Source organism: Lepidochelys kempii, chromosome 5 (genome assembly GCF_965140285.1).
Source record: "Lepidochelys kempii isolate rLepKem1 chromosome 5, rLepKem1.hap1, whole genome shotgun sequence".
NCBI classification, from domain to species: Eukaryota; Metazoa; Chordata; order Testudines; family Cheloniidae; genus Lepidochelys; species Lepidochelys kempii.
The window spans coordinates 125,393,186-125,420,966 of NC_136384.1; the positions used below are offsets into that span (position 1 = coordinate 125,393,186).

At 48.2% G+C, this 27,781-nt stretch overlaps 1 protein-coding gene and 1 long non-coding RNA gene across 6 annotated transcripts in view; one reads left to right on the top strand and one right to left on the bottom strand.

Annotated features, from left to right (window-relative positions):
* Positions 1–378: 378 nt before the first annotated feature.
* Positions 379–8,923, bottom strand: LOC140911823 (uncharacterized). Of its 2 annotated transcripts, XR_012159140.2 has the most exons (3): positions 6,909–8,923; positions 6,131–6,803; positions 379–4,830 (listed from the first exon to the last, which is right to left on the bottom strand). It is a non-coding gene; the product is annotated as an uncharacterized LOC140911823 (long non-coding RNA). The 2 variants fall into 2 exon arrangements; XR_012159139.2 differs by lacking the exon at positions 6,131–6,803 and having other exon boundaries at positions 6,835–8,923.
* Positions 8,924–9,018: 95 nt separating this feature from the next.
* Positions 9,019–27,781, top strand: part of FBXO10 (F-box protein 10) — a 78,660-nt gene continuing 59,897 nt past the window's right edge. The window contains exons 1-3 of one of the 4 annotated variants that reach the window (XM_073345729.2): positions 9,019–9,136; positions 22,666–23,256; positions 25,732–26,604. In XM_073345729.2, the coding sequence (XP_073201830.1) occupies positions 22,672–23,256; positions 25,732–26,604 (1,458 nt within the window). In that variant the 5' untranslated portion in view covers positions 9,019–9,136; positions 22,666–22,671. Of the gene's footprint in view, positions 9,137–22,040; positions 22,236–22,665; positions 23,257–25,731; positions 26,605–27,781 lie in introns of those variants that run through there. The other 3 variants (XR_012159142.2, XM_073345727.2, XM_078852963.1) reach the window with 3 other exon arrangements.

The window sequence follows — 27,781 nt, forward strand, 5'->3', positions numbered from 1 at the left end:
TACAGAGAAGCAGCCTCATAATCCTGATTTATTAAAGTCTAATTTTGCTGTTACTTGTTATTCCTCAGTGAAGTTTGCAGTTTGGAAGCCTGGTGTTTGTGGGAGTTGGCTCAGTGGTTTGATAATCAAGCAGAAGCTAGTGATGCTGAACAGAATTCTGAAGACTTTGTGCGGTGCTATTCTGGGTAGGCGGTTTTGAGACCCAAGTGGATCCTTACACTCAAGTGCTCAGGTACTACAGTGATGAGCAGTGTAAGAACCTATATAGAACACAATGACCTATCCAGAGAAGTACAAAATTAGTATCAATGCACCACTGTACAATAAGACTTTGTTATTTGAGTGACATTATTTCTTGAAAAATGTTAATATCCTATGTTACATTTCTTCATTTAATATCATATTATTTAACATTACATATATTTGCTGTAATTTCTTCATCTTTACATTCAGTTTCGCTTAATACAATTTACAAGTGTATGCGAATTGTTGAGTTATTACTGTAGCTAATTAACAATCCCTAGCTCTTCTATAGCATTGTTCACAGTAGATCTCAAAGCACTTTACAAAGGAGGGCAATATCATTATTCCCATTTTACAGAAAGGGGAAGTGACTTGCCCAAGGACACCCAGGAACACAGTAGCAGAGCTGGGAATAAACCCCAGGTCTCCTGAGTCCCAGTCCAGAGCCTGGGGACAATGCGGCTCCATTTTCATTGTGCATCCCATAAGTTCTCTTCTGAGGAAGCAGCAAACAGCACACCGAATCTGGAAAATCCGGATCCCAGTTACACTGACCTTTCTTCCATCTTTATTGTATCACTTGTCCATTCACTAATAAAAATATAAGTGAGTGCACTATCCACTAGGCCAGAGAGTCATCAGTTGTCACAGGTTACCTGCTCCGTATCTATTTAATGAAGGCGGTCTGACCATGCTGGGTAATGACTGGGAGAACTTTCTCTCGTTTCTTTACAAATATTTTTGGCAATATCTTACCCCTTGTATCAACTGAGGATACAGGGTGGTAACTGGGACACTGCTCTGAGCTGGCGCCCGACTGGGATAACGGCAGCTCGTAGCATGGGAGGCAGAACACCCCATCATCTGGCCTTGTTAAGCATGCAGAAGTGGGGCACAATTGTTTCTGAAAAGTGTTGAAATCTGTGGGAAAAATCATATTGGACATAAGTCTGAGCGCTGGCTAGGTGAGTAAAAGGGTCAGATTGTGTGAGAAGAGTCACCTTAACTCAGCCCTTCCGGATGCTCGGATATTCGCTATTTTTTATTCTATCAGTCTGGGTATTTAGCTGGCCCCCATCACCATTGCATAAGAGCACCTCACAATCCTTAGTTCTTTTTATTTGGTATCCTCGCACCCCATCGGGCAGTAGGGAAGTGCTCTGACCCCCATTTTACAGCTGTGGATCATTTTACTGATCCACAGAGAAATGAAGCAGAGCAATGAATCAATCCTGTTTCCTTGAGTCACAGACCAGATATTTTTTAACCATAAGCCTATCCTTCCTTACAACTCTAACATTCTTGCAAGGGTGCCAGGCAGAGAGGCTAACTCCGCATTTCCTGGTTCTCCCGTAGTTGGGTATTTAAACTCCTTTTTAGGAAGTGTACAATCACTACAAGGCAGTGTTATGCAGCCATACCCTAAACCCCACTCTGTGTGTGTGTGTGTGTCCGGTGAAGTTCTCTTATGTTTCTGTCAGGGGAGTTGCTATAACATGTTAAGTAGGACTATTCTTATATAGACACCATCATTGTGCCCTCAGGCTTGATAGGGATCTCTGGGAATTATCACGTATGCAATGCTGTATGAAGTCCACAAGTCCTTAAAAGCAGTGATACCTTGCAATTATTATTTGCATTGCAGTAATGTCTCCTGGCCCTAATCAAGGATCGAAGCCCCCCTGGGCAGTGAACCACCACAGAACAAAAAAAATTCCCTGCCCCAAAGGAGTTTACAGTCATGGATCTTACAGAATACAGTCCCCCAGGCTCGATGGATACACCAAACCACAGCTTTTCTCAATACCATGTAAACGATTCGCACAAGTGTAAATGACGCTTTGCAGAAGGGCTTGTTACTTTGTATCGCTCTAGCGCCACCCCGTGGCCAGATCTACATTACTCCTAGGCCCTCCAACATAGAAGGCACAGCTTAACTGAGGCATATTCCGCAATACGTAAGTGGTACCAATCTTAGTACTGCTAATTTACTAATGCAACATAAAGAGACCACAGCATACAGTAAAAATCTGAATGCCAGCAAACTCCAGCGAGCAGCCTGCAGATTGGGACAAATTATCCAAAAGGCCAAAGGATCTGGAGGTTGCCTACACCCTTATAAACAGAGCTTAGTGGTCTGCTGCGGGGTTCTGGATCCAGGATCAGACCCTCGCAACAGGAATGATTCCATATGCTCATTCTAAAGAACCATCCACGTGTTCGGCTTTTTGCTCAGCACTATGGGAAAGACGACATGCTCCCACCCCAGGCCTGCCTGCTCCGTACATGACTCAGCTTAGAAAACGTATTTGTAGCTGTGACTTAAAGAGCCCAAGTCAGCCCCATGTAGTGCTAGCCACATGCTTCTTCATTCCCTAACACTGTGGCCCTGATACTCTGGTCCGCCCAAGCTATGCTCAGTGCAAACCTGTGGAGGTTGGGGAAAGGGCTTTACACCACATCTGTATTCCCCACATCGGACACTGCAGTGGGCCAGTTTTGTAAGTGGAATATTACAAGCCAGCTTGATGGCTACTGTAGCTTATGGCCACCTCCAACATACCAGTTCTTGGCCCTGTGCTGTTTAACATTTTGATCAATGATCAGGAAGAAAATAGAAAATCATCACTGAGAAAGTTTACAGATGACACAAACATTGGGAGAGCAGTAAATAAGGAAGAGGACAGGTCACTGATTCAGAGTGATCTGGATCCCTCGGTAAGCTGGGTTCAAGCAAACAATACGCATTTCAATACGGATAAATGTCCATGCATATGTCTAGGAACAAGAAATATAAGCCATCCTTACAGGAGGGGGGAAGCAGTGACTCCCAAAAAGATTTGGAGGGTCTTGGTAGAAATCAGCTGAACATGAGCCCCCCGTGTGACCTTGTGGCCAAAAAGACTAATGCAATCCTGGGATGCATCACCAGGAATCTCGAGTAGGAGCAGAGAGGTTATTTTACCTCTGTATTTAGCACTGATGCAACTGCTGCTGGAATCCGGTGTCCAGTTTTGGTGCCCATAATTCAAGGGGGATGTTGATAAATTGGGGAAGGTTCAGAGAAGAGCCACGAGAATGATTCACAGACTATCAGGGTTGGAAGGGACCTCAGGACCAATCCCCAACTAAATCATCCGAGCCAGGGCTTTGTCAAGCCTGACCTTAAAAACCTCAAAGGAAGGAGATTCCAGCACCTTCCTAGGTAATGCATTCCAGTGCTTCACCACCCTCCTGGTGAAAAAGTTTTCCCTAATATCCAACCTAAACCTCCCCCACTGAAACTTGAGACCATTACTCCTTGTTCTGTCATCAGCTACCACTGAGAACAGTCTAAATCCATCCACTTTGGAACCCCCTTTCAGGTAGCTGAAAGCAGCTATCAAATCCCCCCTCATTCTTCTCTTCTGCAGACTAAACAATCCCAATTCCCTCAGCCTCTCCTCATAAGTCATGTGTTCCAGTCCCCTAATCATTTTTGTTGCCCTCTGCTGAACGCTTTCCAATTTTTCCACATCCTTCTTGTAGCGTGGGGCCCAAAACTGGACACAGTACTCCAGATGAGGCCTCACCAATGTCGAATAGAGGAGAACGATCACGTCCCTCGATCTGCTGGCAATGCCCCTACTTATACATCCCAAAATGCCATTAGCCTTCTTGGCAACAAGGGCACACTGTTGACTCATACCCAGCTTCTCATCCACTGTAACCCCTAGGTCCTTTTCTGCAGAACTGCTGCCGAGCCATTCGGGCCTTAAGTCTGTAGCAATGCATGGGAGTCTTCCATCCTAAGTGCAGGACTCTGCACTTGTCCTTGTTGAACCTCATCAGATTTCTTTTGGCCCAATCCTCTAATTTGTCTAGGCCCCTCTGTATCTTATCCCTACTCTCCAGCGTATCTACCACTCCTCCTAGTTTAGTGTCATCTGCAAACTTGGTGAGGGTGCAGTCCATGCCATCCTCCAGATCATCAATGAAGATATTGAACAAAACTGGCCCCAGGACCGACCCTTGGGGCACTCCGCTTGATACCGGCTGCCAACTAGACATGGAGCCATCGATCACTACCCGTTGAGCCCAATGATCTAGCCAGCTTTCTATCCACCTTATAGTCCATTCATCCAGCCCATACTTCTTTAACTTGCTGGCAAGAATACTGTGGGAGACTGTATCAAAAGCTTTGCTAAAGTCAAGGAATAACACATCCACTGCTTTCCCCTCATCCACTGAGCCAGTTATCTCGTTACAGAGGCAATTAGATTAGTCAGGCATGACTTGCCCTTGGTGAATCCATGCTGACTGTTCCTGATCCTCCTTCTTCTCTTTTTTAAAGATGGACACTACATTAGCCTTTTTCCAGTCATCCGGGACCTCCCCCCATCGCCATGAGTCTTCAAAGATAACGGCTAATGGCTCTGCAATCACATCCACCAACTCTTTTAGCACCCTTGGGTGCAGCGCATCTGGCCACATGGACTTGTGTTCATCCAGATTTTCTAAATAGTCCCAAACCACTTCTTTCTCCACAGAGGGCTGGTCACTTCCTTCCCATGCTGTGCTGCCCAGTGCAGTAGTCTGGGAGCTGACCTAATTCGTGAAGACAGAGGCAAAAAAAGCATTGAGTACATTAGCTTTTTCCACATCCTCTGTCACTAGGTTGCCTCCCTCATTCAGTAAGGGGCCCACACTTTCCTTGACTTTCTTCTTGTTGCTAACATACCTGAAGAAACCCTTCTTGTTACTCTTAACATCTCTTGCTAGCTGCAACTCCAAGTGTGATTTGGCCTTCCTGATTTCACGCCAGCATGCCTGGGCAATATTTTTATACTCCTCCCTGGTCATTTGTCCAATTTTCCACTTCTTGTAAGCTTCTTTTTTGTGTTTAAGATCAGCAAGAATTTCACTGTTAAGCCAAGCTGATCGCCTGCCATATTTACTATTCTTTCTACACATTGGGATGGTTTGTCCCTGTAACCACAATAAGGATTCTTTAAAATACAGCCAGCTCTCCTGGATTCCTTTTCCCCTCATGTTATTCTGCCAGGGGATCCTGCCAATCAGTTCCCTGAGGGAGTCAAAGTCTGCTTTTCTGAAGCCCAGGGTCCGTATTCTGCTGCTCTCCTTTCTTCCTTGTGTCAGGATCCTGAACTCGACCAACTCATGGTCACTGCCTCCCAGGTTCTCATCCACTTTTGCTTCCCCTACTAATTCTTCCCGGTTTGTGAGCAGCAGGTCAAGAAGAGCTCTGCCCCAGTTGGTTCCTCCAGCATTTGCACCAGGAAATTGTCCCCTACTCTTTCCAAAAACTTCCTGGATTGTCTGTGCACCGCTGTATTGCTCTCCCAGCAGGTATCAGGGTGATTGAAGTCTCCCAAGAGAATCAGGGCCTGCCATCTAGTAACTTCCGTTAGTTGCCGGAAGAAAGCCTCGTCCACCTCATCCCCCTGGTCCGGTGGTCTATAGCAGACTCCCACCACGACATCACCCTTGTTGTTCATGCTTCTAAACTTAATTCAGAGACTCTCAGGTTTTTCTGCAGTTTCATACAGGAGCTCTGAGCAGTCATACTGCTCTCTTACGTACAATGCAACTCCCCCCACACTTTTCTGTCCTGCCTGTCCTTCCTGAACAGCTTATATCCATCCATGACAGTACTCCAGTCATGTGAGTTATCCCACAAAGTCTCTGTTATTCCAATCACATCATAATTCCTTGACTGTGCCAGGACTTCCAGTTCTCCCTGCTTGTTTCCCAGGCTTCTTGCATTTGTGTATAGGCACTTAGGATAACTCACTGATCGTCCCACTTTCTCAGTATGAGGCAGGAGCCCTTCCCCGTCGCGCTCGCCTGCTTGTGTTTCCTCCCGGTATCCCACTTCCCCACTTACCTCAGGGCTTTGGTCTCCTTCCCCTGGTGAACCTAGTTTAAAGCCCTCCTCACTAGGTTAGCCAGCCTGCTTCCAAAGATGTTCTTGCCTCTCTTTGTTAGGTGGAGCCAGTCTCTGCCTAGCACTCCTCCTTCTTGGAACACCATCCCATGGTCAAAGGATCCAAAGCCTTCTCTCCGACACCACCTGTGTAGCCATTCGTTGACTTCCACGATTCAATGGTCTCTACCCAGACATTTTCCTTCCACAGAGAGGATGGACGAGAACACCACTTGTGCCTCAAACTCCTTTATCCTTCTTCCCAGAGCCACGTAGTCCGCAGTGATCCGCTCAAGGTCATTCTTGGCAGTATCATTGGTGCCCATGTGGAGAAGTAGGAAGGGGTAGCGATCCGAGGGCTTGATGAGTCTCGGCAGTCTCTCCGTCACATCATGAATCCTAGCTCCTGGCAAGCAGCAGAGTTCTCGGTTTTCCCGGTCGGGGCGGCAGATAGATGACTCAGTCCCCCTGAGGATAGAGTCCCCGACCACCACCACCCGCCTCCTTCTCTTGGAAGTGGTGGTCGTGGAACTCCCTTCCCTAAGACAGCGCATCTCATGCCTTCCAATCGGCGGAGTCTCCTTCTGCTCCCTTCCCTCAGATGTATCATCTAGTCCATTCTCCGCATTAGTACCTGTGGAGAGAACATGAAAATGGATGCTTACCTGTATCTGCATTGCTGGTACATGGACGGTCCCCTTTCTTCTTCTGGAGGTCACATGCTGCCAAATTTCTTTACCGTCCTTCTGTCCTGCTGCACAGCCTGCTCTGAATCTTCAGAACGTTGTGCTCGTAGAAGCATATCCTGACATCTGTCCAGGAAATCTTCAGTTTCTTTTATGCAACGCAGGGTCGATACTTGTTTCTCCAGACCTTGAACCTTCTCTTCCAATATGGAGACCAGCTTGCACTTTGTACAGACAAAGTCGCTTCTGTCCTGTGGAAGAAAGACAAACATGGCACGTCCTGTGCAGGTAACAACAGCTGAACACTCACCACCATATTACCTTCCTTCTAAGAGCTTCCTCGGGTGTTGTAGTAACTACTCAGAGAAGCCTCCAAGATGAAAGCCTCAGTGGGCTCTCCCCAGGCAAACTCCCTCTGTTAGCCTCTCCACTGTTCACCGCTCAGCTAGTTAGCAGCTGACGGCCTTTTTATAACAGTCAGGCCCACTGAAGGCTCACCTAGAACAAAGCATTATGGGATTAGAAAACCTGCTTTTATAGTGATAAATTCAAGGAGCTCAATCTATTTCATCTAACAAAGAGACGGTGAAGGGGTGACTTGATCACAGTCTATAAGTATCTACATGGGAAACAAATATTTAATAATGGGCCCTTCAGTCTAGCTGAGAAAGACATTAACACAATACAATGGCTGGAAACTGAAGTGAGACAAACTGAGACTGGAAATAAGGCATACATTTGTAACAATGAGGGTCATTAAACCATTGGAACATTTTACCAAGGGTCATGGTGGATTCTTCATCACTGGCAATTTTAAAATCAAGGTGGGCTGTTTTTCTAAAAGCTCTGCTCTAGTAATTATTTTGGGGCAGTTCCCTGGCCTGTGCTATGCAGGAGGTCAGACCAAATGATCACAATGGTCCCTTCTGGCCTTGGAATCTATGTATCAAAGAATCACTGTGGGGTGCAGCATGTTCTAGCTACGTGTCTTCCTCTGCAACACCCCACTACGCTTGGGGCAGTGAGGTGGGGCACAGAGCTGGCAGAGCCCCATTGACTCACCCCCATCCAAGGATCCCTTTGCTCCCAGAGAATTCGCAGGTAGGTCCCTTAAGGTGGCTCTACGCTTAAAAATTAGATCCATGTAGCTAATGCCACTCATCTGAAGAAGTAGTTTTTTACCCACGAAACCTTATGCCCAAATAAATCTGTTACTCTTTAAGGTGCTCCTTGTTGCGGAAGCTGTGAATAACGTCGTGCCCTGAGCGCCGTAGTTAGGTTGACCTAAGCCCCGGTGCAGGCACAGCTAGGTCGACTAAATAATTCTTCCATCGACCTAGCTACCACCTGTCAGAGACATGGGGCTTAGCAACACAGAAAACCCCCTTCAGTGGAGGTAGGAAGTGTCTATGCTACAGCGGCACAGCTGCATCAGCTGGAGCGTATACATGAGCTCCGGATAGGGCTGCACAGCAAGCTGGAGTGAGCCTGGGCCCACAGCCTGGGGCTAGCCGCGCTCACGGAGCGCAATACACATAGCAGTGCTTGGAAGTTGTGGCACGACCCACAGGCCCTAGGGTGGCCGGATGTCCCAATTTTATAGGGACAGTCCCGATATTTGGGGCCTTTTCCTTTCTAGAGGCCCACCTCCACCTCCCGTCCCGATTTTTCACATTTGCTATCTGGCCACCCTAGTGCAAGCCCCCCTCCCGTGGCTTCAGAACTTGGGTTCCAGCCCGTCCACACCGCTGTTTCGAAAGCCCCAGCTGTGGGCCCGGGCTGGGCGCTTGGCTGCGTGATGCTGGCTAGACACCCCCTTCGCCGGCAGCCACGCGAACAGCCTTAGGGGCAAAGGGCCGCCAGGGCCCCTGAAAAGCGCTGGAGGAGAGCTGGGCGTGATGATGATGATGATGATGAATAGGCCCGAGCTGCCGGGGGGGGAGCGGGGTCAGTGGCTCCCCCAGCGCCCCGCTCTCAGCTTGCACAGCCCTGCGCGGGGCGCCAGGGGACCCGCCGCAGGACCCGGCGCGCGCTGAGCTCCCACCGCCCGGGAGAGGCACGCGCCGCCCCGCCCGGCTCCCAGCGTTCCCCGCCCACGCGCCGGGTGCCGCAGCGCCGCGACCCCGGGAGAGGCTCTCTCTCCCCTCCCGGCTCTCTATGGTCTGGGCGGGGGGGGGGGGAGCTCCCGCTCGTTCCTCCCGGCTCTGCTGGGCGAGCGTCGCCCACCGCAGCTTCTGCGCGGCCGCAGCCGGGATGTGGCGGCTCCCCGGCAGGATCTAAGGTGCCGGGGGCGGGGGGGGCGAACTCTGCAAACTTGCCCGGGGCGGGCGGGCGGGAACAGGCGCGGGGTTGATTGTGCAGTGATGGGGGGCGATGGGCAGCCCTGCCCTGGCTCGGAGCCTGGCTCTTCTCCCTGCGGTGTGCCGCGGGGTGGCTGGTGAAGGCTGCGGTGAGGCCAGTTTCGTGACCCTCGCCCTCGGCTGGGAAGGCGGCTGGGAGCAAAAACTTGCCATTTCTGCGTCGGAAGGGGAATAATGTGTGTGTGAACGCAGCCTCGAGGGGAGGCTGCTTTAAGGAGGGGGAAACCATCTGTAACTTGTACTTACGGTCAAGTTAAGGTAACTTGTGCTAATGGTCCTGGAGGAAGCCGAATTCTGTTGAAACTCGTGTTCCGAAAACCAGGGGATTTACACACACTTGTGAGAGGACCGGCGGTATGTAATATGAGTGCTGTGTGGCGGGTGAGGCTGCCAGGGCTCCTCTGCTACCGCGAGGCACCCATCAGTGAGTGTCTTCACAACCATTTTAAGGCACAGCACGGAAAAGAAAACCGGTTTCTTTTACTGCTCACGTACAAGTTGTGTTTTGAAATAGTTGTGTTGTGTTTTGAAATAGTTTTATAGTAGCCATAGTAAATGTATCCCCTTTGTTCTTTTGTTAGGTGTATTTTCTATCACATTTTACTCCTCACTGCATTCTGCAGTTTTTCTACCATTCATTCAGATATTTGGCCACCAGAGCTCGACTGTTGCTTTAAATATTGTTTTGATTTAATATATAGAACATCTGTTGAAGTCAATTACTTACCGTAGGGGAATCAGTTGTCGAACATGTGGTTTTTAAAGTGATTTCAGTGCTTTCTCTAGTTACTGGGGTAATATTTTTTAATAAGGGAATTGAGTGTTAGTGGAGGTAGGATCGGTCTCTAGAATTACTTGCAAGTATGCAGAGCTACATCTCTAACCTATTTTGTGATTGGAAGGGTGGCTTAAAATGAGTGGTGGGACTTTTGGTTTTCTTTCCTCGCGTGCAGTAGGGTTTTGATATGAGGTGACCTCAGAGTAGGGTGTTGTTTCAAAACAGAATGATCCATGGCAGAATGGAGAGGAGAGGGAATCATTCAATAGTCAGAACCTGGAACAATGCAGGATCTCGGAGATCTGCCAGTCTTTTGATCAAAACTGCATGAAACCCCATAAGAATACAAGCAAAAGGGAAAGGTGGTGGTACCTTTCTAACATGGGCATCCAACGTGGTTTTCTGTACTGCTGGATTACTTGTTATAATTGGCTGCATTGTGTACACCAGATTAATATATTTCCTTACGCTAAACCCGGAGTAGGTACTTTTTTGGAATGTTACCGCAGGGGAATACAAAGATCTACCTTCATGACTTTATTTCAGGTGGGTCAGGAGGGAGGGTATGCTGCCTGCCCACCAAGGCATTGTGCTTCTGAAACAGGATTCCTCTGGTCCCACTCTGGGGCAGTAATGGCACATTTAGTCCTGGGTACGGTGCGATTTTGAGGCACTGTCCCTAAGGCAGGTCTGTAGGGAGAAGTTGCTGAGGGAGGCTGGAGGCGGATCCGTGGGGAGAAGCGGCTGAGGGGGGTCAGTTGGGAGAAGCAGCCCAGGGAGGTTGGAGGCGGGTCCGTGGGGAGAAGTCGCCGAGGAAGGTTGGTGGAGAGAAGAGGCCGAGGGAGGTTGGAGGCCGGTTGGTGGGGAGAAATGGCCGAAGGAGGTTGGTGGGGAGAAGTGGCTGAGGGAGGTTGGAGGCGGGTCGGTGGGGAGAAGTGGCCGAGGGGGGTCGGTGGGGAGAAGCGGCCGCGGGAGGTTGGAGGGGGGTCGGTGGGGAGAAGCGGCCGCGGGAGGTTGGAGGGGGGTCGGTGGGGAGAAGCGGCCGCGGGAGGTTGGAGGTGGGTCGGTGGGGAGAAGCGGCCGCGGGAGGTTGGTGGGGAGAAGTGGCTGAGGGAGGTTGGAGGCGGGTCCGTGGGGAAAAGTTGCTGAGGGAGCTTGGAGGTGGGTTGGTGGGGAGAAGTCGCTGAGGGAGGTCGGTGGGGAGAAGCGGCCCAGGGCGGTTGGAGGCGGGTCTGTGGGGAGAAGCGACCGAGGGAGGTTGGAGGCCGGTTGGTGGGGAGAAGTGGCTGAGGGAGGTTGGAGGTGGGTCGGTGGGCAGAAGTCGCTGAGGGGGGTCAGTGCGGAGAAGCGGTCCAGGGAGGTTGGAGGCGGGTCCATGGGGAGAAGTGGCCCAGAGAGGTTGGTGGGGAGAAGCAGTCCAGGGAGGTTGGAGGCGGGTCTGTGGGGAGAAGCAGCCAAGGGAGGTCTGTGAGGAGCAGCGGCTGAGGGAGGTTGGAGGCGGGTCTGTGGGGAGAAGTGGCTGAGGGAGGTTGGAGGTGGGTCTGTGGGGAGAAGTGGCTGAGGGAGGTTGGAGGCTGGTTGGTGGGAAGAAGTGGCCGAGGGAGGTTGGTGGGGAGAAGTGGCTGAGGGAGGTTGGAGGTGGGTCTGTGGGAAGAATCGGCCGAGGGAGGTTGGAGATTTCAGACAGCTTCGTGGATCTAGTTGTGTTGTGAGCTGTTCCTGACCCCTTGAGGAAATGCTGCTGTTCAGAAAGATCTCTCTGCTGCCATGGGGAGCCTTTGTGTTAGTCTCCCTTCCTGTTCCCACCATTTTCAATGGTTTCTTGCCATTCAGCTGCCCTATTGAACAGCCCTCAGTGCTGCAGCCTGTATATAATCACCCCACCTGTGAAACTCCAGACACCAACTGGCTGCTTTGTCCTCCTCTGCAAAGCCACCTGGTACAGTGCACCAGGGGTGGGGTCACGGGAGCTGTCTTCTTCCCCAGACCAGTTAATAAAGCATGTCTGATTTCAGGTACTTATCTGGGCCCATCACCCTGGTATCTGAGCAGCTCACAGACTTTAATGCATTTATCCTTGCGATAACCTTTTGAGGCTGGGCAGTGTCATTGCTTCCCTTGTACAGATAGGGAACTGAGGCACAAGGAAGCCTATGGTGGATCAGGAATTGAACCCAGGTCTCTCACCCAGCAAAAATGAGCCATTTTTCCTCTGCCCTCATCTGTCTCAGCTCCCCCTGGAGATGTACATTTGTAAACGGGTGGGTTGGCAGGCTCCTAAAAGACTTGTACCTATTGTTTTTGCCCTTCTCCTGTCTCTGCACTCCTCATTCAAGCTGTTTTTTTCCAGTGCCCCCTTCCACATTGAGACGCCACTGTCTGATCTCTCCTGTTAGGGGAAGGCAGTTCCTGCTGTCAGGATGAATCCATTGTGAGGCGTGTTGTCGTTCCAGCCCCAGGTGTATGTGGTTCTATGTAACCCCTGCGCCTGGTGTCATAGATGGGGCTGGTTATACAGTGTTTGCTACTTTGGAAAACATGAAATGTTTCCTGCGGGGTGACTGTACTTATTTGAGGGATTCCTGCCTACTTGCTGCTGGCTCAGAGGTCCCTGGTACGAATGTGGGGACTCCAGGATAGTGAGATGGGGATCGGGACAGCAAGGGACCAGCAGGAGACAGAACCTGCATCTGCACTGTCAGAGTCTATCCCCCATCACCTTATGTGGCCTGTTGCTGTCCAGGGAGCAGCCCTCCCTACCCCCCCGAGAAACCCTCTGCTGTGACCCCATCACTGTGCCTGGACAGGGGAGAGTCCTGGAGGCTGAGGGCTCCCTCCCTGCGGCGGAAACAGAGGCAGGTTCTAGAGATGGGGGTGAAGAACAGATTGATGGGACAGGTTTCCGTGGGACTGTTTCTGACAGGGCGAAGATTCTGGAGGCCCCTGAGCTGCTGGCAACAGCTGAGAATGGAGCTGTGTGCCCTGAGGAGGAGGATAGTGTTGTGCTGGGTGGCAGGTTTGTTGTCTGGAGCTCCCAATGGCTCTGCCTTCCCCTGGCACGGGGAGTCCTTGAGCCCCTGATCCTGCATGATGCGGTGATGATGCTGGATCCCGGCTTGGGGCTGCACTGACTGTCCCTCTTGGGACAATCAGTATGCGAGCTTCTCCCACTGAACCTCCCTCCTTTGGGAATGGGGAGACTGTTCCAGTGGCTTTTCAATGTCCTCCTGCGCTGGTGGAGTCTGCGGGAGAAGCAGAGGACAATGAAGATCTCTGGGACTCCTCCCTGGTTTCGGACGTCCCTGCCAGTCAGCAGATAGGAAGGGTGAAGGAGATCGGTGGCAGAGATCGGATAGGGTACAGGGTGAAGGAGATCTGTGGCTTTTTGGCTAGCACTAAAGGGAGGTGTGCACAGTCCCACTGATCTCTGGAAGAATTGCTCCTGTGCATGTGGGGGCAGATTGTGACCCCAGAAGCTTGGGACTGTGTCTGATCGTGGTTAGGAGAAGCCAGGCTAGTGCTGTTGTCAAAAGCATTTCTCTGGTGAGAGCTGGGAGGCTCCCATTGTGTAGTGGGAAGAGACTGAATGCATGTGTGGTGTCTAATGCCTTTTACCCCAAAGTCCAGATCCTCTAAAAGTCACTCATGTCCCCTGATGATGGTGTATGCTGCCCAGTGCTGCTCCTGTTTATTCAAGCCATATTTTCTGCTGCTGATGGATGTCTATGACCGATGTCTGTGAAATCTTTTAGAAACCTGGGCTGGTATTATCTTCTGTCTCATTTCGGTGGATTCATCCCATGAATACCTCTAATTAGCAGAGCTGTGAAAAGTAAATTTGACCTTTACAAACCCCTTACACCTGCATCCACTGAAAAAATGAGTTGTCTAATTGAAGATTTCACAGGCAAAAGAGGATTTGTTATAATGAAACAGAGCTTTAAAGCTGCCAGACAGACCCTTCCCCTGGTACCATTCATCTCATAGACTTAAGGCCAGAAGGGACCGTCCAGCAGCGGTGAGATGCACAAGGTGGTCCTTTTTACTGCATTTAGCCCTGCGGTGTATCTGTGGTGATTTGATTAATTTAGCTACAAGGACACCATCAATTTAAAAATCACATTCTGTCTGACTGTTATTTTTATTTATGTATTTATTTATTTGCCTACAAGCAGCAGCTCAGCTGACTGTAGCTTAAAGAGAGCAAAGCGGGGGAAAGTCTGCTGTTGGTTTGTTTTTTAATTTGTTTACCCTGTGGCTTCCACAGTGCTTTGTGTACAATAAGCATCATTGTTTTCCCCTCTGTAGTAAGTGTCCCCTGTTGATGTGAGTCTTTCACAAAAGCAGTCAGGGAAAATAGAAAACATTGACCAATTACTGTAAACGCCCATAAATGGACCAGGGACTCAGGGCAGGGTGAATATGACTTTTAACTTCATTTTTGAAACTGAGTTGATTATAAATTGGTGGTGCCCTCTTTAGTTCAAAAAACATGGCCCCGATTCAGGAAAGTATCTCTCTTCAAGAAAGCGTGTAAGTACCTGTTTTAACACCACGCACTTAAATGGAAATGGACTTATGCCCAGGTGTACGTGCTTTCCTGAATCAGCAGTAGCTGCATATTATGGGCTTCAGATTGGCATATGCAGTGATCTCCATGTACTCTTTGATCACTCTAAAACATTTTGGGGACTGCGTGGGCTGGTGAGGAAATTCTGGGTTCAAATACTGATTCTGCCACTCACTGACCAGGGCTCCCTGCCTCACTTCCCCAATATGTTGGAGGTGGAAGATCATTTTTAGCACACTTCACAGGTCTGGGTGTGAGGATCAACTCGTGCTTATACAATAACTGGGACATATAAAGTGCTATACAAGTGCTTATAGGTGATCTTTGTTGTTATTGTTATATAAATAATAATACTTATTATTAATTTATCCTTACCGGACTCCATCCATAATCCCCAGTCTAAACAGACAAGGTGGACAATACAAAGAAGTAGGGTATCTGATTTTGCCACTATTACTTTATTCTCTGAGATACTCTGTAACTATAATGGATAGTAGCTGAATAACAGGGAGCCCAGGACTAATAAATTTCCCATATAAAGCCCTGGGTAGAACGCTACTCCCTTAACTATTGTACTTCTGATAGCTATTTGATTGTGACGGCCATGATTACGACTATGCAAGACAAAAGACTGTAAGACTTCCAGGGTCACATAGCCTTCAGTCGTAAGTGAGGGCCCCAAAGACTTCTTCCTGAATGACCCCGGGGAATAGATTTCAGAACCTCCTGCTGCATATAAAGAAGTAATCATTAGTTTTGGTAATGTTAAAGCTTATTAGATGACTTAGACCCAGAATTTCAATTTTGTGTAAGAAATAGAAAATAAAACATGATTCTAAGCATTTTTTAATACAAATTGTAAGCGGTTTCAATGCAAATTTGTGTTTGTTTTGCAATATGCCCTAGTACAGAGGTGGGCAAACTATGGCCTGGGGGCCACATCCGACCCTCCAGTCTGTTGAATCCGGCCCCTGAGTTCCCGCTGGGGAGCGGGGTCTGGGGCTTGCTCTGCTCCCGCGCTCCAGCCGGGGAGCAGGGTCAGAGGCCTCTCCGCTCGCATATGTCGAGACTCCTGGAAACAGCAGCATGCCCCCTCTCTGCTGGCTCCTATGTTTAGGGATAATCAGGGGGCGCCGTACACAGCCCCCATCCCAATCACCACCCCTGCAGCTCTCATTGGCCAGGAACTGTGGCTAATGGGAACTCCAGGGGCGGTGCCTGCAGATGGGGTAGCGCGCCGAGCCGCCTGGCTGCACCTCCACATAGGAGCCGGAGTGGAGACATGACACTGCTTCCAAGAGCTGCTTGTGGTAAGCGCCACCCGGAGCCTGCACCCCTGACCCCCTCCCATGCCCCAAACCCCTGTCCCAGCACAGAGCCCCCTTCCACACCCTGAACTCCTCAATTCTGGCCTAACCCCAGAGCCCACACCCCCAGCCAGAGCCCTCACCCCTCCTGCACTCCAACTTCAATTTTGTGAGCATTCATGGCCCACCATACGATTTCCATACTCAGATGTGGCCCTCGGGCCAAAAAGTTTGCCCACACCTGCCCTAGTAGAATTTGTGACCTTATCCTAACACCAGGAAATGAAACGGACTAGAAAGAAAAGTGAAATTTATTCAGCTTGAACAAAGACAATAATCAAATTTAGGATAGGAAATAACTAGGGCTGTCGATTAATCACAGTTAACTCATGTGATTAAAAAAAATTAATCAATATTAATTGCAGTTTTAATTGCACTGTTAAGCAATAGAATAGCAAGTCAAATGTATTAAATATTTTTGGATGTTTTTCTACATTTTCAAATATATTGATTTCAATTACAACACAGAATAGAAAGTGTACAGTGCTCTCTTTATATTATTATTTTTATTACAAATATTTGCACTTCAAAAAAGATAAAAGAAATAGTATTTTTCAATTCATCTCATACAAGTCCTGCAGTGCAATCTCTGTATTGTGAAAGTGCAACTTACAAATGTAGATTTTTTTTTTGTTACATAACTGCACTCAAAACCAAAACAATGTAAAACTTTAAAGCCTACAAGTCCACTCAGTCCTACTTCTTGTTCAGCCAATTGCGAAGACAAACAAGTTTGTTTACATTTACAGGACATAATGCTGCCTGCCTATTATTTACAATGTCATCTGAAAGTGAGAGCAGCTGTTCACATGGGACTTTTGTAGCCGGCATTGCAAGTCATTTCTGTGCTAGATATGCTAAACATTCATATGCCCCTTCATGCTTCGGCCACCATTCCAGAGGACATGCTTCCATGCTGATCACACTTATTAAAAAATAATGCATTCTTTAAATTTGTGACTGAACTCTTTGGGGGAGATTCTGCCATATATTTCATGTTATAGCAGTCTCGGATGATGACCCAGCACGTTTGTTTTAAGAACACTTTCACTGCAGATCTGACAAAACGCAAAGAAGGAACCAATGTGAGATTTCTAAAGATAGCTACGACACTTGTCCCAAGGTTTAAGAATCTGAAGTGCCTTCCAAAGTCTGAGAGGGACGAGGTGTGGAGCTTGCTTTCAGAAGTCTTAAAAGAGCAAAAAGAAAAGGAGTACTTGTGGCACCTTAGAGACTAACCAATTTATTTGAGCATGAGCTTTCATGAGCTACAGCTCACTTCATCGGATGCATCATTCAGAGTAACACGGCTGTTACTCTGAAACCTCTTAAAAGAGCAACACTCTGATGTGGAAACTACAGAACCCGAACCACCAAAAAAGAAAATCAACCTTCTGCTGGTGGAATTGAAAATATTATTTCTTTTGTTTTTTACAGTGCAAGTATTTGTAATAAAAAATAAATATAAACTGAGCACAGTACACTTTGTATTTTGTGTTCTAAGTGAAATCAATATATTTTAAAAAATTAATCACAATCGCACTGTTAAACAATAATAGAATACCATTTATTTAAATATTTTTGGATGTTTTCTACATTTTCAATTTCTTGACAGCCGTATAAATAACCAGTATAAATGGTAAAAAGTAAATTAGATTTCCCAAATGGTTATTTTGAATAATCTAGATTCCTAGTAATAGGGAAGTAACTTGAGTTTACTTTTTTTCTGATTCATATATCATCACAAGTCATAAAAATTCTGCGGCCAATTACTTTAGTCTAACTAAAGTCACTGGGCTCAACATAGGGGTACCTGGATGCAATCTGATATCTTGTGATCCACAGAAAAATGAGCTAGTGGTTCTTTCTGACTTTAAACTTTATGAAACATAGCTTGATTTTTCAAGTAACAAGTTGAGCTCATGACTCAGCTGGTAAGGGGTGATAAAGTCAAATGAGTAGGTCATTGGGAAAGAGTAAATACGAAACCATATGATGTTGTGTTTAGAGCCACTGACCAGAACCACCACACTGTGTTTGAGGCGTGTGGTCTGGTAGACTGAGCACTGGACTGGGCCTCAGGACATCTGGGTTCTGTGCCCGCTCAGTCAGTGGCCTTCCCCTGGACGTTGTGCAAACCACTTGCCTACCCTTTGCTTGTCTTGTCTGCTTACGTGGTAAGTTCTCTGGGGGCAGGTGCTGTCTTTGTGCAGCTCCTAGTACACTGGGGGCTTGATCTCAGCTGGGGTTTCTAGACACTTCTGTAATATACATCATTAATTCAACACGGTTGCTCTGCAATAAGGAGAGCCTGGGTGGAAGATTCAGGACCCTATTTTTCATTATAGATTTATTTCCTGGTCACCAGTAATGACATTTCCAGCCACAGAGCTCATATTAACAGAACATTTTATTTTTAGCCATTTTCATGCTTGCCAAGAATAAATATTTGTGTCTGTTGAGAGCTATGGATAGCATGGCATTATGAAAATATTGTTGTGAGGATTGTACTTGCAAGTCTCCAGTAGGAGAGAGATGTATTGTGGCTTGCAATTAAGGTAGAAATCCAGGGTGAAATCCTGGTCCTGTTGAAATCAAAGGGAGTTTTGCCACTGACTTGAGTGGAGTTAAGATTTCAGCCAGCCAGCTAGGTCTTATGTTCCTTTTGCACCCAGCCCTCCCATTGGAGGAATGCAGGGTTGGGCCCATGGGAGAAGGAGCACAATATTTAACAAATATAACGTTGAGCTAAAATAGAGAGAAATTATCTTAAATCTCTTGTGGAGACAGATTTGACATAATGTCTGGACCCACTAATCCTTGAACGCTGATCTAAGTTTTCAACAGTTAATTACTGTCTCTGTTTCTTTGTGACATTTGTGGGCAGTAAAGAGAAACTTCTGTATGTGTTATGGGCATGATCCAAACCCCAGTGAAATCACTGGAAAGGTGAATATGGGATGGTGCAAGATGTACTGGGCACATCATTATGGAAGAAATGTAATCCTCTGGGTTTGCTTCACATAGCTGCCTCTTTATCATAACAGAGAACCGGTGAGCATAGCTCAGCTGAGAACGCATCCCAAATCACGTTCCCCGGGGTTCTTCATGGCTAATCCCTCATCTATTGATCTGAATACAAATGTTCCATCATTTAGAAGTGCCTCTTTTACAGGCTTCTTATGTTAATTAAAGTCTGTTTCAGCTCAGAAGCTGGATTTCCCTTTCTCAGATCATGGAATCCAAACCAATGAAAGAACAACTCATTTTCTGAAATATGAAGCACAGTTTTCAATTGTTTGAAGGACTGACTCCTTCCCCGGCCCCTCCCCTGAAAAAAATACTGAGCTGATGAAATCAGGCTGCAGAGAATCTCCAAGCGCTCCTAGTTAGACCTGTGTCCCAAATGAAGAATGAGAAGCAGAGGCAAGAGCTCCAGAACTTCATCAGCCATTGCTGGCCCCACTTCTCCTGAGCTTGGCATAGGGGTATCCAGCTGTACAGAGTCAAGAAGCTGGCTATGACTGTCCTGGCTCAGGTGGATTCCAAGTAAATCCAAAAGGTCATGATGGGTTCCCCAAAGGTAAGGCCTGAAGCTGTAGTTTGAGTGGCTAGGGGATCAGGCCCCCAAAAGGGAACATCCGTCTCATAAACCATAGTTCCTCATTTAATACGGTTGCCTGTTGGGAAGCCAACCTCTGGCATACGCCTTGGAAAGTTCACCTTAGTGCACAGTTCTGCTGTGTCACGTGATTGGGGTTTGTTTGTGAGGTTCCCAGTTTATTTTGTGTCCATGATGTTAGCATCTTGCAAGCATATTATATTCTGAGGTCAGGCTAGGTCCTTTTCTCTTTGCACTTCATCTCTAGTAATAAAGGCACCGGATAAAGGCCAGATGCTACCCTTGGTCAGGCCTGTACCCACTCTTGTTTTAAAAGGGAGCCCTTACTGTATTGGTTCTCAACTGTGGCCCGTGGGCCACTTGCAGCCCAATGAGCACACACCTGTGGCCCATGTGACCTCCTCAGGGCTATAAAGGTAGTATACGTGTTGTTTGGATGCAGCCCACATAACACTTAGAGAGCTGCATATGCGGCCCACAGTGGTAAATAGTTTGAGAACCACTGCCTTACTGGTACCAGCGCAGCCCCACTGCGTCTGCACCCGATTCACTGATTAGAGCTGAGTGATCCGTTTTGTGGATGATGCACAAGCTGGACTAGAATCTGGCTCACAGACCCATAGCTGCGTGAAGACCGTCAGAACTCAAAAAGCAGCAAAAGCTTATTTATGTCACTGGAGCCAGTAGGTCTGACTCTCAGTGCACACCAGAAGCTCTGTTCAGCCAGATAGTGTCATTTTACGTCATCACTTTGCAGAGTGCCACGGCACTTCATGCAAACGGTTCAGTGTTCTCCTGGTAAATACACTCTCGTCAAGCCCTGGATTTCACTCCTTCCTTCAGTTGTCTGCTGTGACCTTCTGCAGACAGCGCCTTCCACACAGAGATTTTCCTGCTTCCCTAAACCCAAATGCCTTTCATTTCTGAGTGTGAGGTATAATGCTACCTCTTCCTCTGTTTGATTTATTTTACAGCACAGGGGATTATTGTGCTGGCAGGATCTATAGAGCCAGGTAGTCCTTTTTATCCCCCACTCCCCTTTCCTGGGAGTCCTGAAGCTGCAGGATAGAAATGAAAAGCAATGCTTACCACCCTGGGCATCCTAGAGTGACCAAGGTGCATCTGAAGAATTTAATGAGTGTTACAGACTACAAGCCTAAAATTCAGCCCTGTTTGTGCTGAGATTCTAAGAGCTACCTGGATGTGACAGGACAGAGTCACTCATCTCACACAACATCTCAAGAGATGTCAAGCCACAGGGCTGAATAGCAGAGCCTTTAACCAGCCAGGTTTCAGAGTGACAGCCGTGTTAGTCTGTATTCACAAAAAGAAAAGGAGTACTTGTGGCACCTTAGAGACTAACCAATTTATTTGAGCATAAGCTTTTGTGAGCTACAGCTCACTTCATCGGATGTATACTGTGGAAAGTGTAGAAGATCTTTTTATACACACAAAGCATGAAAAAATACCTCCCCCCACCCCACTCTCCTGCTAGTAATATACCATCCAAAGTGATCACTCCTCCTTATAATGTGTATGATAATTAAGTTGGGCCATTTCCAGCACAAATCCAGGTTTTCTCACCCCCCCCCCCAAACCCACTCTCCTGCTGGTAATAGCTTATCTAAAGTGACCACTCTCCTTACAATGTGTATGATAATCAAGGTGGGCCATTTCCAGCACAAATCCAGGGTTTAACAAGAACGTCTGGGGGGGGAGGGGGTGTAGGAAAAAACAAGGGGAAATAGGTTACCTTGCATAATGATTTAGCCACTCCCAGTCTCTATTCAAGCCTAATGGCCCAACTTAATTATCATACACATTGTAAGGAGAGTGATCACTTTGGATGGGCTATTACCAGCAGGAGAGTGGGGTGGGGGGAGGTATTTTTTCATGCTTTGTGTGTATAAAAAGATCTTCTACACTTTCCACAGTATGCTTCCGATGAAGTGAGCTGTAGCTCACGAAAGCTTATGCTCAAATAAATTGGTTAGTCTCTAAAGTGCCACAAGTACTCCTTTTCTTTTAACCAGCCAGTAAGTCAGCTTGCTACAGAGGGATAACGGAAGCGTGTTTCATGCTTCCAGAATCCCTATGGGTCTCGGAGTAGCAGGGATTTATTTTTTAAATCTTGGGAGGGCTAAATATCCAGCTCTGTAAGGATCTTGCTGCTCACGAAGAGGCAGCTATATTCTGTAGGGGAAGATCTACTGTCTTCCCATGCCTGACAGCTGAGTACCCAAACTATGCCCTAGAGGAGGAGTCTTCAAAGCCCCGCAGTTCTAAACACCCAGTCAACTTAAAAAATTCAACCTTGTCTTTTGGCTAGCTGAGCAGCCGGCAGCATGGGTAGAACGTGAGGATCAGGAGGATGCAACCCATGACCACCCTGATCCTCCTTTAGACCTATAAGGGCAGGTTCAGCCTCTGATATAGCCTGTTCTAATTTGTGCCTCCTCCTGCCCACAGCCTGTAGGGGATTTGCAGCAGCCCCCGGTCTGTCTCCCGAAACACCCATCTGCTGAAGACACCCTGTGCCCATGCTGTTTGGGTTGTTATACCTGTCCCTTTGCACTGGTGTAGATGGTCACAGGGCAACATGGAGTCTGGCCCAGAGAACAGGCGTACCTGATTGGTTCCTTGGTCTCCAGGTCACCCGCTCCAGGGGCCCATCGGCTGCTAGGTAAGGTGGTTGTTTTTTTACATCAGTGCCCAGTGGCTGTGAAAGGCCATCATTCTGGTCGGGTGGCACCGGGCTCTGCCTTGGCACTGGGTGAGGCGCCGGGCCGTGCTGAATGAGGCCCCTGATGTGCATTGAAGCCTTGACTTGGATTCTGCAGGGAGTGAGTTGTTGGCGCTCTGCGCAGCCATCCAGGCAGGTTGGGTTCACTTTTCAGTCCTGGCCCCTCTCTCTGGGTCAGCAGGGGCCAGGAGAAGGGCAAAGGCAGCACAGCCAGCCCTTGGGGGGGGGTGGAGCTAGTGGTCGCAGAAGAAACCCAGCGGACAGCTACAGGGAATGAAGTGAGACTGAGGCCGCAGGAAGGAACTGTCGCAGGTCTAACCAATGCCTGCCTTTGATGGTCTAACGCCTGTCTGTGTCCCACTGTTGCTAGGTGACGATGGAGGTCAGTGGTCTCCCGGTGGAGTTGTGGCGCCTGATTTTATCCTACTTGCGTCTGCCCGACCTTGGCCGCTGCAGTCTCGTTTGCCGAGCTTGGTGCGAGCTGATCCTCAGTTTGGATAACACCCGATGGCGCCAGCTGTGCCTTGGCTGCATTGAATGCAGACACCCGAACTGGCCCAACCAGCCTGATGTGGAGCCCCAGTCCTGGCGGGAAGCCTTCAAACAGCACTACGTCGCCTCAAAAACCTGGACCAAAAACGCCCAGGACTTTGAGTCCTCCAAATGCTTCTACTTGTTCCGAAGGAAGAAGGACCGCCATGTCCTCCGCGTTGGGCAGGGCTGCGAGTTCGATACCCTCCGAGCTGCCTTGGCCTCGGCCGATGTCTACGACCGGATCGTGCTGCTGCCGGGGGTATACGAAGAGCAGAGCGAGATCATCCTCAAGGTGCCAGTGGAGATCGTGGGGCAGGGGAAGCTAGGAGATGTGGCCCTGCTGGTCAGCATTGATCAGCACTGCCCAACCACTCGCCTGTGCAACGTGGTCTTTATGCCAGCCTGGTTCACCCCCGTTGTGTACAAGGTGGGTCTGAAACTCTCACAATGGGTGTTGTTAGGGCGTTCGAGGTGGCCCTGGCTGGAGATGGGACATGGGGGGGTGTGGGGGTGGGACGATGCTCTGAGGCGGCACTGAGCATTCTCTTCTTTGGCCGGCTGGTTCTTGCTCTCATGCTCAGGGTCTAACTGGTCGCCATATGTGGGGTTGGGAAGGAATTTCCCACCGGGTCAGGACCTGGAAGGGTTTTTGCCTTCCTTTGCAGCTTGGAGTGTGGGGCATCTGGGTGAATCTCAGTAAATCAGTTCCCTGCCATTGCAGGGCTTTGGGCGCCGGTGCACCTCAGTCCCTCCTGTTCTCTGCCTGTGGCTCACAGTAGTTTAGTCTCCTGATGGCTGTAATACTTTGATCTAATTCTGGTTGTTGGATTTAGTGTGCGGGTGCTGGGTGGTATTTGTGGTCTGTGAGATGCAGGTCAGACTGGTCCCTATGACATGTCTTCCTGGAGGATGCACACACATGATATCATTCATGCTCTTTTTTAGTAGTGTTACCAAGGCTTGGAGAAGTCAGGACTCCTGAATTCTCTTTTTGGCATGGTAGCTGTTTGACCTTGCCCATGTCACCTTGAGGCCAGATATTTGTACTCCCTGAAGCCAATCGGGCTACTCGAGGCGCAGCTATGGGAGTAAAAGTTTGAAAATCTGACCTCTTGCCTCTAGAGCTTTGCCTCAGTTGAGCTGTGTGTAAAATGGAAACCTACCTTACAGGAGTAGTGGAACTCTGTTGCTTTTAGAAATAATTTAATTATCTACTTCATTTAACTTAATTGTTTTTAAAATGCTCAGAGGAAAAGTGCTATACAAGTATTAAAAGGAAAAACTGTCAGGGTAAAAAAAAATCGTATTTAATAAACAATAGATTTCCTGCTCTGTTTGTTTAGATTATTGAAACACAGATTAATTTACTCTTCACTGTTGCATGCTGTTTAGTGACGTTGTACATTTCTCTCAGCCTCCACAATGAAAGTAGATACATTTCCCTTTCATTGATCGTCAGTTTTGCTTTCTGGATCATAATCAGCTCAACGCTTCAGCATTTGGATTGCAGACAGTGAATGGAGAATGTTTCCTTCCAAATAAGCCCATTTCCCACTGGTGTTTTTATTTTAAAAAGAAGATGGAGCCATGAATTGAGCTTAGATTTTGCAAAAGCTTTTACAAAATAATTTGTTTAGCCTGAAATTGACTTGACAGTGTCCCTTTTAAGTAGCTTTAAAAAAAGAGGAGGGGTAAAGATGTAGGTGTTAAATGCACGATCTAGCTGATCTCTCACTAAAATACTGCAATGTTCTTCATTTGTTTATCTTAGCGCTTTGATTTGAAAGTCTGCTCCTTTACCCTGGGAATGTGCAATGTGTGGCTGATGAAGGAAAGGTCAGCTATAAAAATTGGAGAGTTGTGCAAAATGATTCCTGTGGCCTGGGAACTCCTGTTCCCAGTCACTGATTGTATCTTCTTATCGAAATCTCTCCCACTATTTGGGGACCACTGTACCAGATCCCTGTGGGTCATGGCTCATGTATGTTGTCAGTGCAAGGTGGGGACACTGACACTGCGTGTCTCATACTTGTTGTGGGGATAAGCAGAGAGCTTTATAGCACCTCCTGTAGGAGAGTCCTGTCTTTTCTCACCACAAGGTATATAAAGATTACTGAGGCTGATCTCCAAGGCTTTCTGCACACAGGCTATGCTGGTTTGTGTCACAAAGCCTCCCGAGCCATGGAAGGGACAGCTGACGACATGACAGATGTCAGCAATCCAGCGCCACGTTCACATGGACAACAGTGAAGAGTGAATGAAGTTTCCAGTGCTAAGGCAAATCTCCCTGCCTAACGCTGACCCATAGATGTGTGAGAGAAACATTTAACTTCCTTGCAGAATGCTTGGGACCTGGCATACAACAGATGGAGCATGTGTGATAGTATGTAGAGCAGATGCTGTATATGCTCCTGGTACATTCATAAATATTAAGGCAAGAAGAGGCCATTAGGATGTCTAGTCCAACCTCCTCTATATCACTGGCTATTACATTTCACCTGCTTACGCCTGTACTGAGCCCAACAACTTGTGTAAAAAAGGCTGACAACAACTAAAACTGCCAAGGGTAGGGACCAGCTCATAGTAGATGGATGTTGCTCAGTTCAATGGTCACAACAGGTCATGTTGAGCCACCTAGTTGATGGGATGTGGCAGCTGGAGTATGCCACGCTATCTAGCATCATAAAGGTAACTGATTGAGATTGGGGCAGTTAAATGCATGGATTCGTGGTGCAGAAGCCAATGGGTGTCAGTTACCCATGACACATGCCAGTTCCTTGTGCCACTAGATGTGTGTGTTTTGGAGGGGGAATGGTTTGAGAAGTGGAATGGGACATAATGGTATCCCCAGGAATGTGAGTTATTTTTGTATTTATTTTGTCTCATGATCATTCTTCTCCAGACAACCTCTGGCCACGTCCAGTTCGACAACTGCAACTTTGAGAATGGGCAGCTGCAGATCCACGCCCCGGGGACATGCCAGGTGAAGTTCTGCACCTTCAATCAGTCCAACATCCATTTCCACAGCGTGGCCCTTGGGGTCCTGGAAAACTGTGAGTTCACTGGCAGCGAAAACGCCTCTGTCACCATAGAGGGCATCCCTTCCTCTGAGAGGAACTGGGCCTGCAAACACCTAACCACACTGGCCAAGTCCCACTGCGTGTTGTTACAGGCATCAGACCCTGCGCTTTGCAATGCGTTGAAGCAGGGCGGCTGGGGCGGTCCGCCAGCGAGGAACTTAAGGACCTGTGAGATCGTGGTGGGTGGGGACCAAAATAATTTACTTCCTGCTTCCAAGACTCAGCTGGTGCTTGAAAAAGCAGGTGAGAGAGAGGCTGAAGTTAATGGCAAACTTTATACAGCAAAGGAGGGGGAAGCCATGACCCTGGAGACAGACTCTAGTGATGGTGAGCTGAGCACGAGCAGCGAGAATGAGGAAGATGACCGGTCAATGTACAAACTGTCCTATCGGGCCCACGGTCTGAGCCACATGCTGGCCCACGTGATCCACAGCAGGCCGCAAACCAATGGGCTCACCGCCCTGCAGAGGGACCTGGAGCTCAAAACTCTGCAGCAGGAGCTGCAGAGGGACAAGGAGGCCCAGTCTCTTGCCAGCTCTCTGCAAGGATGCCTCATTCGGAAGTGCCTGTTCAGGGACGGGAAAGGTGGGGTCTTTGTCTGCTCGCAAGGGCGAGCCAAGCTGGAAGGGAGCGTCTTCAGGGAGCTGACCTATGCCGTGCGGTGCATACAGAACAGCAAGGTGCTGTACAGGCTGGTAATGAAACCCTCCCACCCGCCTGGGGATTCAGTTGGCAGAGCCTACAGGCCACATTGTTTACCAGCCTCATTCTTTGCACCTGCACTTAAAGTGTGGGTGCAAATGAAAGCACTTAGATGTCTGCTTGATTGTACCTTCAGATCAAGTCATTAGACATCCAAGTGCTGTCAGGTCTGGAGGCATCTGACTCTCCCTGCAAAGTTAGAGGCTCGATGGAGACCCCTTTAAAAATGTGGTGCTATCAGTCAGCATTTCCAAGTACATCTGTGAACATGGTGAACATGCTGAACGTGCCAAGGGGCCACCCAGTTAGCAACGTAGGAACACAGGAATTGCCAGACTGGATCAGAGTGTGGTCCGTCTAGCCCAGTGTCCCACCGCTGACAACAGCCAGTACCACCTGCTTCAGAGGAACGTGCAAGAAACTCTACAGTAGGTAGCGAGGAAGTAACCTGCTCAAAGAGACAGTTCCTTCCTAACCTCCGATAGCGGGAGGCTGAAGCATAAAGGTGTATACCCCTTTATCAGCATAGATTTGTAAAGTGGCCCTGTGCTCTATGCATGCTAAAGAGTTCAGAATGTCGAAAAATTAATATCCCTTCAGAAAGGATGTAGGAAATGAAATTCACCAAAACCCCCCCACAAACCAATTCAGACTATCAGAAAATACTTCCTGACAGTGAGCTCTCGTGGAGGGATACTGGTGTAAAGGAGTGAAGGATCAGGTCTTGGTTTAGTATACGGGGAGTATAAGATTTCTGATGCGCTTAACTATTCATGTCCTTGCTCTCAAGTGCCTGGTTCTGTCCCTGTTCGCACTTAGCAACCGTAACTGGTTTTCTCAAATGAAATGCGTTTGCCATGGTACCTGTGATTAGTTTTGGGTCCTAACTGTTCCACCGAAAGCTGACCTGAAGCTAAATGGTCAAGACGATTGTAGCGCTGTAGACACCATGTGGAACAGGTGCTTATCCCTACAGCAGCATGCAGGAGAGGTGAATGTCTGAGAGGTAGCCCTCAGCTCTTGGCAGTTCGCAATTTTGGGCAGGAACAAGAAGTCTCCCACACAGTGGGGTGGTGACACGCATGTTGTCTAGGCCACAGGCTTGGAAACGTTTGCTTCTTAGCAATAAGGACGTGGAAAGGGCACATGAACTGAACTGAACCATAGCAT